The 10,778-nt window shown below is 45.8% G+C and overlaps 2 protein-coding genes across 2 annotated transcripts; both read right to left on the bottom strand.

The window, feature by feature from the left end:
- Positions 1-292: 292 nt before the first annotated feature.
- Positions 293-1,441, bottom strand: Spz1 (spermatogenic leucine zipper 1). The gene has a single exon (XM_038321156.1). The coding sequence runs from the start codon at positions 1,439-1,441 to the stop codon at positions 293-295; it is 1,149 nt and encodes a 382-aa protein (XP_038177084.1).
- A 7,946-nt stretch (positions 1,442-9,387) lies between these two features.
- LOC119809224 (transmembrane protein 160-like) lies at positions 9,388-10,157 on the bottom strand. Its single transcript, XM_038322087.1, has one exon. It carries the CDS (start codon positions 10,155-10,157, stop codon positions 9,579-9,581), a length of 579 nt encoding a protein of 192 aa, XP_038178015.1. The 3' UTR covers positions 9,388-9,578.
- Positions 10,158-10,778: the final 621 nt, after the last annotated feature.

The raw sequence follows: 10,778 nt of genomic DNA, 5'->3' as shown, positions 1-10,778 counted from the left end.
TCAAATCACAATTGGATCATTGTATGTAGCTTACCCTCTGGAAGCTTTCCTCTCCCGGATATGGTTAAAAAAAATGAAGAAAACAATCGAACAAACGACGCACTTTTTTACTGTTTTTATTGGAATCTTCGTTTGGTTGGCATTCACACAATGGTTATTAAGGTCCAAACTTCTCTAAGTACTGAGATAATATGTGCACCTCTTATTCTTGGCCTCTTTCTTGGTTGAAACAGAAGGTCTAACTTAGGTTGATGACAGTTACGACCAAAGTTGGCTCTGCTTCTGATGGCTTCTACCGGGCGCTGCTAATGGTTCTCCTTTTCCCCATGAGAGCTTTTCTTGCAACGCGGGTGTTGAAGCGGTTATTCCTAGCCTTCTTTGTCAGACAAGCATCCGAGTTCCTGTAGATCTTTTCTTTCCTTGGAATCATGCCCTCCATTGCCCTCATGGGCTGCTTGCCTGCTTCCATCCTGTTGGCTTCCACTGACCTCTTACATTTCCTGTTCTGCACATAGTACACCCGCAATGGCCTCTCGTGCGGGGTTCCTGCTTCATGGAGATGGAACTCGCTGAGAATGTCTACCCTCTGCTGGAGGATCTGACACTCATTCTCCAGCAGGGCTGCGATCAAATGCAGCGAGTGTGTGTCGTGGCTCAGCTTCTTCACCTGTGCCTCCAGCTCCTGTTGGGTTGGCTTTTCATTATTGGGCTGGGTTTGGAAGCAGACATGATTGTTTTCAGAGGCTTCTATCCTTTCTTTCTGACACTCCTGATAGGACTTCATTATTTCACTGAGCTCGTTGTGCTGTTTACTCCAGTGATCTGCTTCCTCCAGTAACTGCTCCATGTTGTTTCTGATTCTGTATTCCCCACAGATGTGAAGGGATCCATACGGGCCCCTTCCCATGCTCAGCAGCATGTCATTACAGTCTCTCTTTTCTTCTGAATTGCACAGATCCCACGCATATGCTTGCATCATGTTCTTAGTACTCTGGTTATTCAATAGCATCTCCTGCTTCTTTGTGCTTTGTTCCTTCTCTAGGTCGAAATTAATGAACCTGTCTTTAAATCGTATTTTATTTCTCCTGCCAACACCCCTGATTTTAGGTTCTGACATATTCTCAGGAATACTAGCATCGTCAAAAGACTCCCCGACTTCTGTAGTCAGCTCTTCAACCCCTGCTATACTTTTGAGAACATCTTTAACGTCTTTTAAGAGATTGCTAAATTTCTGTACCATCCTTGGTCTTCCTAGTGGACGAATACTATTGTTTGGTGGTGGGAGGGAAGCCCAGCAGAAAGGGGGGAGTGATCCAATTTCAAGGAGGGAGATGGTGATCCCAGGGTTCGATGGTTCTGGTGGTCCTTGTTTAGCACAAGAAGTAGGGTTAGGAGTTTGAGGCGGGGAAGGCATCTCAGCTGAGATGTCAGAGTTGGCCATCAGGGCCCAAGGAAAGTATAAAACCTTTGCGATTCCAGGAAGGACAGATGGCAGTCTTGTGTGAGTTGGTGAAGAAGATGGAACCAAGCAGGAGTTATAGACCAGAGTTAATGATTGAGACCAGAGAGATGGTGTTCAAGTAGAAGGTGACATCTCAGACAGCCTAGGGGGAGGGGATGGGAAGGGGGACCGGGAGCTGGGGCTCCATCTCCCGTCTGCTAGGCTTCTGGCATTGATTTCCAGGCCCCTAGCAACTAGGTCTTTATTCTGTCACTGCCCCTCTGGGGCCTATCCACACATTCTGTTTCCTTTGCATCACAATGGAAGCCTCGTAAATTCCTGCCCACAATTCAGACATCACAACCAACCTTACTCCTTCGAGACACGATCTCTACCAGCCATCTTGGTCCTCTCTTCTCTGCCAGGCACTTCATTCTAAGGGCATCTCCTTCCTCACTGTCCCACCCCCACCCTTTCCACACCACATTGTGTCAACCTCAACCACCGTGTCCCACCCAAGGGTGTGGCTGAGAGAAAGCTCACAGGGCCCCTACCCTTCCATGGAAGAAGGCTTTAATGCTCTCTTTGTTGGAGAGATGATGTCCTAAAGGAGTTAGGAACACCTGGTGGTTTTGAATGGCTCTTATAGAATCAAAGATGTGAATATTTGGTCACCAGGGAGTGACACAATTTGAAAGGATTAGGAGGTGTGGCCTTGTTGGAAGAAGTGTGACACTAGAGTGGGCTTTGAGGTTTCCAAAAGTTCCTTCCAGGTCCAGGGTCTCTCCCGCTTCCTGCTGATCCGAACTCAGAACTCCCCGCTACGTCTCCACTGCCGTCTGCCGATGTACTGCCATCCTCCCGCCATGGTGACAATGGACTAAACCTCTGAAACTGTAAGCAAGCCCCAACTAAATGCTTTCCTTGATAAAAGTTACCGTGGTCATGGTGTCTCTTCTTAGCAATAGAACCTTGACTAAGAGAGGATACAAAGCAGAACTCTCAAAACTTCATCCTTAGTGATTGTAGGGAATTGATAACAGAAACCTCTCCATTCAAAAATATTTTACTGAATGCTGAAGTTATTGGAATGAGTCAACTACACAATTACAAATTAAGACTCCTCTCTCTCCTTCCCTTCCCTACACCCCCCGTGTGTGTGCGCGCATGTGCACACGTGCGTGTGCGTGTGCGTGTGCGTGTGTGTGTGTGTGTGTGTGTGTGTGTGTGTGTGTGTGTGTGTGCGTGTGTGTGTATGTGATACTAGGGAAGGAACCCAGGGCTTTCTATATAAATTAGGTAAATGTTCTTTCTACCTCTGAACTTCATCCCCAGGTCTCCAATTGGGACTTTAAAAAAAAAAAAAAAACATGGAACCTTTAAGACAGGCTTTCTGAACTTATTACTCTCGAGTCAGTGCTATAAACCTTGGCAACTTCTCACAGTATCTGATTAAAACGACAATTTGTCTAAAATATTTGAAACAACTCAAATGCAAGCAGTTGAGGAAGGGGAAAGAACACGAGTAGGGGCTGTATCTGACTCTTTTACTGGCTTTTGGGATTCTAATCCTCATACAGGGTCACCTAGCCCAACCTTAATACATGGGGAGGTGAGTCAGTCTTACTACAACTTAATATGCCATGTTTTCTTGATATCCATGGGAGACCTGACATTTTCTGAACAGAAACAGAGGAGAAGTTCAGTGCTATAAACCTTGGCAACTTCTCACAGTATCTGATTAAAACGACAATTTGTCTAAAATATTTGAAACAACTCAACCCCCAAAAAGTTGCTGAAATGGAAAGCTCCCACTCAACCCACCAACAAGAACCCCGAATAACCAAAGCGGAATTATCAAAGCCAACATCAACGCAACATCACCATCAAAACCACTTAACGAAATCAGTCACTTATGAATACTCAATACAGTTCTCTGAGTTCTCCCGGGTGAGCCAGTCATTTTCCTGCTCCTGAGTCACCCTGCGATTCCTTATCATGTCAAGTTTCTTCCAGGACTTTCCTGATGGTGACCAAACAGGCACTTCGTGTTTGTCTCATTTCTAGTCAGTCTCAAGGAGTATTTACTTTAGGGAGGAACGTCACAGAAGTGGCACGCCTTCAGTTTGTGCACTGTAAATCTAGCTACTCCGTTTACTTGGGTTCTTGATGTATCCACCATACAGTTACCATCATTCTCTTTGTGATGAACAAGTATTGGCTGAATTGTCTTGACATGTGAAGGTTATGTTTCCCTCATGCTTTTGTGCTTGCTTTAGTCCCACAAGAGAATCTAGTCTGTGTTGTTAGAGTGTTGTACTAATAGTGGATTTTATCCCTCCCTCATTCCTTTTGTATTTATTAATAGGAAGCACTTAGTAAAGAATTTAATCAGTCATTCAATTGTGTATCTACAGAAGCACGGATATGTGGATACCTAATAAAATTATCTGAGTTTAAAGACAATATTGTCAGGCTGGGGAGATAGCTCAGTGGTTAGGTATGCCGACTGTGAAGGTAAGAGGAAATTCCCTACACTCAGGTCAAAACAGACACTACATGCATTCTTGTGACCCCAGGATTTGGGGTAGATACAGGTGGATCTTGGGTACTATCTGGCCAGTATAGTTGGTAAAATAAAACATATCTTTGCTTTATGTAGTTTAATAGTTTGTTTGTTTTATGTGTGCACATTTTTGTGTGCATGTATGTGTGTGCACAAAGTGTATGTTTGGTGCTCTCAGATCCTGAAGCCGTCATCAGATCTCCTGGAACTGGAGTCGAGGGCTCCATGAACCATCATGTGGGTGCAAGGAAACAAGCCTGAATCTTCTACAAGAGCGGCAAGTGCTTTTAGCCACAAGACCATCTCTCTAGCCTTCCTAATAACTTAAGAAAACAACATTATCTGTTGGTGATAACTATTAAGGTTAGAGTCTTAGGTTCATAAGGGATGCTGTGCAAAATGTCAGTTTTTATTTATTTTTTTAAGATGGATTTATTTTGAATACAGTGTTCTGCCTACATATATATATGCAGGCCAGAAGAGAGCACCAGATCTCATTATAGATGGTTGTGAGTCACCATGTGGTTGCTGAGACTTGAACTCAGGACCTCTGAAAGAGCAGTCAGTGCTCTTAACCTCTGAGTCCTCTCTCCAGCCCAAAGTGTCAGTTTTTAAAAGTGCATGATGCACATGGAGACCAGAATAGGGCATTGAAACCCATAAAACTGAAGTTATAAGTGGTTATGTGTTCTCCTTAGGTGTTGGGTACCAAACTTGGGTCTTCACAAGAGCAGCAAGCACTCTTAAGCCCCCACAAGACATCATTTTAGCATCTCCACTTATACTGTGACTTTAAATGCAATCATTCACTTGTATATACCCATTTTACAGGAGAATTTTCCTTAGAATTGATATCTTTAGTTAAAAACGTGAAATAAAAGATAGATGTAGTCGGACACTTGTCTGAACCTTTTTCTCAATAGGTTTTTTTCTCTTGACCACCAGGGGGTGATATAGACCTAAAAATTATCAACTGGCTGAGAGAAAAAGAAAAACGTGTGGAATAGCAGAAATGTTCTCATTCACAGTCCCAGGTTTTTTTTGTTTGTTCATTATTTTTTGTTTTTTACATCCCAACCGAAGTTTCCCCTTCTTCCTCCCCTCTGAGTCCCCCCCCCCATCCACTCCCATGGATATCAGCCAGCCCTTCTATATCAAGCTGCAGTGGGACTAGGCACCTCCCCTTTATTGAAGCTGGATGAGGTGATCTGGTAGGAGGGAAGGGTCCCAACAGCAGGCGACAGAGTCAGAGGCAGCCCCTTCCCCCACTGTCAGGAGCCCCACAGGAAGACATGCTGCACAACTGTCACACATGCAGAAGACCTGTCAGTCCCATGCAGACTTCCTGCCTGTCTGTCCAGTCTCTGTGAGCCCCTCTGAGCCCAGAGTGGTTGGTTCTGTGGTTTTTCTTGTGGTGTCCTTGACCCCTCTGGCTCCTACAATCCCTCCTTCCCTCTTCCTCAGGATTCTCCAAGCTCCACCTACTGTGTGGCTGTGGGTCTCTGGATCTCTTTCTATTAGGAATCTTTTTTTTTTCTTTTGGCTAGTCACGTTTGGCTCTGTCCTAGGTCTCTGGAGTATTTTGCCTCTGCGTCCTGGCCCTCAGGGGTGAGCTCTCTCTGGTGGTATGTGTCCTCAGCTGGACTATGCAATAGTCGGTCACTCACATAAGTCCTGCCACATCTTTACCCCAGAACATCTTGTAGGCAGGACAAATTGTAAGTCAAAGGATTTGTGCCTGAGCTGGTGTCCCAGTCCTCTCTGGAAATCTTGCCTGGTTAAAGGAGACAGCTCATTCAAGCTCCGAGTCTAAGCTAGGGTTCCCCTCATCCCTCATAGATTCCTGGGCATTTGCATTGTTTTAGGGTTCTCACAGTCCCATTTTAAGGGCTCGGGAATGTCAGTTCCAAAGAACTTGACAAAGTTACGGCAGGCAGAACCCATAGGAGTCTTCGTCACCTGCCTTGCTTGAGGCTGTGAAAGGCGGGTTCTGCAGGAGCTGAAGAAGCATTTTAGACACCTGAGGTCCTACAAGAACCGCAAGTTTTCAGCATTTGCTGGGACTGGCTCCTTTCTTACACCTGTTGGCGAACAAGCCTGTAGACTGCTGAGGAACAGCTCCCGAGCAAAGACTGGTGAGAACCAGTCCCAGAAGCTTCCTCTAGAAGCCACACTTCAGTATCTGTAGAAACAAAAGAGGCCAACCTTACAGCAGACTGTCTACACGTTATCAACAGACTTTGAGCACTTGGAGTCTGGCCCAGCAACTTGAGACATCTCAATCAAACATTCAAAGCCTAACTCCCCCGACCCACAGAGCCCTCCCCCAAATGACTAGTATCAAGGACAACTGCCGCTGCTATAAAACTCACTGCTGGGGCATGCGTGGCTCGGTGCATACAGGGACCAAGCTGGGACCAACATGGGGGAGGACAGAACTGGCTCTGGATAGCTGTCCTCTGACTTCCCCATGCCACATACAGACACGTAAAAACACACACATAGACACACTCACACAGACACAGACAGACAGACACAGAGAGACACAAACAGATACAAGCATAGACACAGTCATAGACACACATATAGTCACACACAAAGATATATACACAAACACATGTACACACACACAAATAGACATGCATATAGACATTCACACACAGAGAAACAGGCACACACATAGACATCACACACAGAGACAGAGACAGACACATACACAGATACATACAAATACAGATACATACACACATGTACACACAGACACACACGCACATAGACAGATACACACAGACACATACACACACATGCACACACAGACATAGACAGACACATACACATAGACAGACATACACAAACACACAGAGACACAGGCAAACACACACACACATAGAAATACAGACACAAACATAGACACATACACACATGTACACACACAAAGACACACACACAGAGACATTCACACACAGAGACAGACACACACACACTCAACAAATGTAATAAAATTGTACTACTTCAGAAGATAGTGAGATGCCCACTTATCACTTCATAAATGGACAGCATGCAAATGAAACCTGAGATATGAGTAGGAACTCTCCAGCTGCTCTAAAAGAGTTACCATCTCTCTTCAGTGGTGATAGTCTATCATCTACCTACCTACCTACCTACCTATCCATCCTATCATCTGTCTATCCATCTGTCTATTACATCTATCCATCCATCCATCCATCCATCCATTATCTATCTATCTATCTATCTATCTATCTATCTATCTATCTATCTCCATCTATCACCCCACCTATCTATCTATATCCATCTATCACCCCACCTATCTATCTATCTCCATCTATCACACCTATCTATCCATCCATCCATCTATCTATCTATCTATCTATCTATCTATCTATCTATCTAACATCTATATCTATCTATCTACCTATCTATCTATCCATCCTATCATCTGTCTGTCTATCCATCTGTCTATCACCTCTATCTATGAATCAGCCCAATGTGTCTCTTGTAGCACATATCCCAAAAATCTTTTTATAGCAGTTCTGGTCTGGTAAGTAGTTTTATTCCCTGCTAAGGGAGGTAGGGGTTTTGGCCGGTCCTTCTCAGCATGACAGTATTTGCTAATTAAATCTTCAAGGCAACTTTATGGGGCATACTAAATTTTAAAAAATTTCAGCAAGATGTGTTCTGAAAGCTATGTAAGATTATGGGACGATAGTAAACATTGACATAAAAGAGTTAGTCTGTTATATCCATGGATAGGTGGCTCCATCTACTTCAGGTGGCAATTGTCTAGATTCAACGCAGCCCTTACTGAAGTCTCGGGGGCAGAAATGAACAAGCTGGTCCCAAAATGCTGAGGAAAATCAAGTCTCCAGGATACCCCGGTGGTCTTGAAAAGAAATAAAGTAAGATGTCTCACGTTACCTCAACGTCAAGACTCGCCATAAAGCTGCGACAGTCAAGACAGCATGGCGTCAGGAAAGACCACATAAAGGAGTCAAGGCAACAACACAGAGCTCACACCAGTCGTTTAAGAGCCAGCAAACACACAGAGCAGCTCAAAGGATGCGCCTTTCTCAGCCACAGATACTGGACACATAGGACATCTCCATGCAGGTAAAAGCGACTTCAACACTCTTGTGTTGGAAAGGGGTGAGTCCTCCTCGCGCTCATCAGAAGGGTCACAGTAAACACTCCTTTTTTGTTTGTTTATTTGATTGTTGTTTTTGTTTTTCAAGACAGACAGGGTTTCAGTAGACCAAGCTGGCCTTGAACTCAGAGCACCACCTGCCTTTGCCTCCACCACCATCCAGCCAGTAAACACTCTTGTAACAAAAGACAAGTTAATGAAAGAGAGAGGCAACAGATGAGGGGTCAGATTCATTTTTACCACAGTTTATCGGACACCGGAACTTTCAGGATTGCAGACCCAGAGTCCAGTGACATCTACATTCTTATGTGAGGGTCCACGGAGAGCAGAGGGTTTTGTAGGAATATGGTTAGATGCAGGAGAGTGACCTGGTGGGAACAGGCTTGGGGCGGGGGAGGGACAGCCTGTTTCCTTATTTTGGGGCTCTAATGAAGCTGTTCTAGCTCTTGAGTACACAAAGGTAGAGTCGGGAGGTCAGGGGAGTCAGGAGGTCATGGGAGCATTCTGAGGTTTTAGGACTGGCTTCCAAGGTGTCTGTGGCTACCTTTGCAAAGAAGAATTTTGTTTTCTGTGATCATTTGACTGGGGGCTGGGCAGGGGGTCAGAAATATCCAGTATTGCCTTTGTGGGCAAAGGTGGCTTGCTAGCAGCATAACATCAGCATACTTTTATGGAATTAACTTACATAATCACAAATAACTCCTTTCTCCAAAATTGACTTGTCAAAGAAAACAAGACTAATAAATCCGGAGCTGCACTGTAAGAATGACAGGAGGTTTGAACAGGGAAATAATTAATCTTCCTTCCAAAATCATTGCTTCTTGCTCATCAATTCTGTCTTAATTTCTAATGACAAGCTCCATTTGCTAGAGCTAAAAGGACGTGCAATGAATATTTTTTTTTCATGAAGGTGAAGTCAGGTGTAATGGCACTTGCTTCTAATCCCCATGCTCAATCGGCTGAGGCAGGAGGATGGCTGCGAGTTCTTAACCTTAACCAGCTTAGGTTACAAATTCCAAGCTAGCCTGAGCTACAGAGAGAGGCATTGCCTCAAAAAGAGGAGGAAGAAAGGAAGACACTACGAAGCTCACCTCCGGATGTCAGGGCTTGTTCTTTTTTTTTATTATTCATTTATTTGTCTGTTTGTGTGTGGGTAGGGGTGGTACAGTGTGGTAATTAGCTCTCTCCTTCTACCTTGTGGGTCCTGAGGATCAAACTCAGGTTGTCAGGCTTGGGAGCAAATGTCTCTATGCAATGAGCCATCTCGCCTCTTCCTTGGACACCTTCATCCGCCTCTCCCCTCCCGGCCTCCCCAGATAACAGGAGCCATCACTCAGAGTCTCAAACTGCTGAAGGGTCAGGTTTAATGTCCCAGTTCTTGACCCAGCCATTCCCCACAGCCCTGCTGTTTACTCGGGTGGTGGCCGTCCTGCTTCATCTGGGCCTTCCGTAGAGGCTGCCCCATCATCATCAGGCACCAATTCCACGTCCATTTCCAACTGTCCCATGTAGAGGCCTACAGCGCAAGCCCAGAGCAGACTGGCAGCCAACACTGCCTCCACACCAGCGGCAGCACCGGCAAGAGACAGCTGCATAGGTCCCCGCAGTGCTGCCAGGCCCACTGCATAGGAGGCTCCACCCCACACCACGCACAGGCCACCCAGCAGGAAGAAGCCATAGGCAGCTTCTCGGCCCATGTCACTCTGCATGAAGAAGATGACCCCAATGCCTGATGCCAGAAGTCCATTTCGGAACCAGGAGAGGAAAGCTGTCTTATGCGCCTTGCGGAGGAGCCAAGCGTCCCAGCGATTGAGCTCAGACACCGGGGGTGGTGAGGCCCCCGTGCGTGGGCTGTGGCCGGGAGGGGCAAAGGACCCACGCGCTCCCCCTCTGCGGGGCAGCTGAGGTGGTAGCAGCGACCCCCAGAAGCTAGGGCTTGTTCTTTTAACAAACAGACATCGACAGCTGGCATCTCTTCCTTCCCCCATCTCTCCCTCCATCTTCTTTTCAATTTTTACTCCTCTTCTTCATTTTATTTGACATGAAGTCTTGTTGTGTAGCCCTTGCTTTCCTGGTATTTGTTATGAATCCCAAACTGGCCTTGAACTTGCAGCAAGCCTCCTGCCTCAGGCTCCTGAGTATGGGGATTATGGTTATGCACCAGCAAGCCTGGATTCTTCCTTTTCTTAAGGTTCAAAACACCACATTTATTGACATCCTCAAGTATGTCTTGATACAGGAGAACTGTCTCGGTGGTAAAGGCTGCTATCACAGCCATGAGGACCTGAGTTTGGATCCCAGCAATTTGGATGTAGTTTTGTCTGTGTCCCCAGCACTGCGGAGGGTAGAGACAAGAGGATAAGTGAGGCTCACCAGCTGTCAGCCTAGCTGAAAAACATGCATGCTCTCCAGGATCAGGGAGAGACCCTGTCTCAAAGGACAAAGGCAGAGAGCAATAGAGGAGGACACCTGATTGCCCCCCTCTGCCCTCTGTGTGCATCCACACACAGGCGGGGCATGCATACTTGTGTCTATAACACCCGCGGTCAACCACACTTACACACACACACACTCAACACACTCTCACACACGTACGTGTGTCTATAACA

The sequence above is a fragment of the Arvicola amphibius genome, chromosome 3 (genome assembly GCF_903992535.2).
Source record: "Arvicola amphibius chromosome 3, mArvAmp1.2, whole genome shotgun sequence".
Classification (NCBI taxonomy): domain Eukaryota; kingdom Metazoa; phylum Chordata; class Mammalia; order Rodentia; family Cricetidae; genus Arvicola; species Arvicola amphibius.
Note: the sequence above shows the minus strand (reverse complement) of the source record. Positions and strands in the feature narration are given on the sequence as shown.

What these genes read in the sequence shown, in the direction of transcription:
- Spz1 (XM_038321156.1), bottom strand. Translation starts at nt 1,441, where the DNA reads ATGGCCAACTCTGACATCTCAGCTGAGATGCCTTCCCCGCCTCAAACT.
- LOC119809224 (XM_038322087.1), bottom strand. Translation starts at nt 10,157, where the DNA reads ATGGGGGAAGGAAGAGATGCCAGCTGTCGATGTCTGTTTGTTAAAAGA.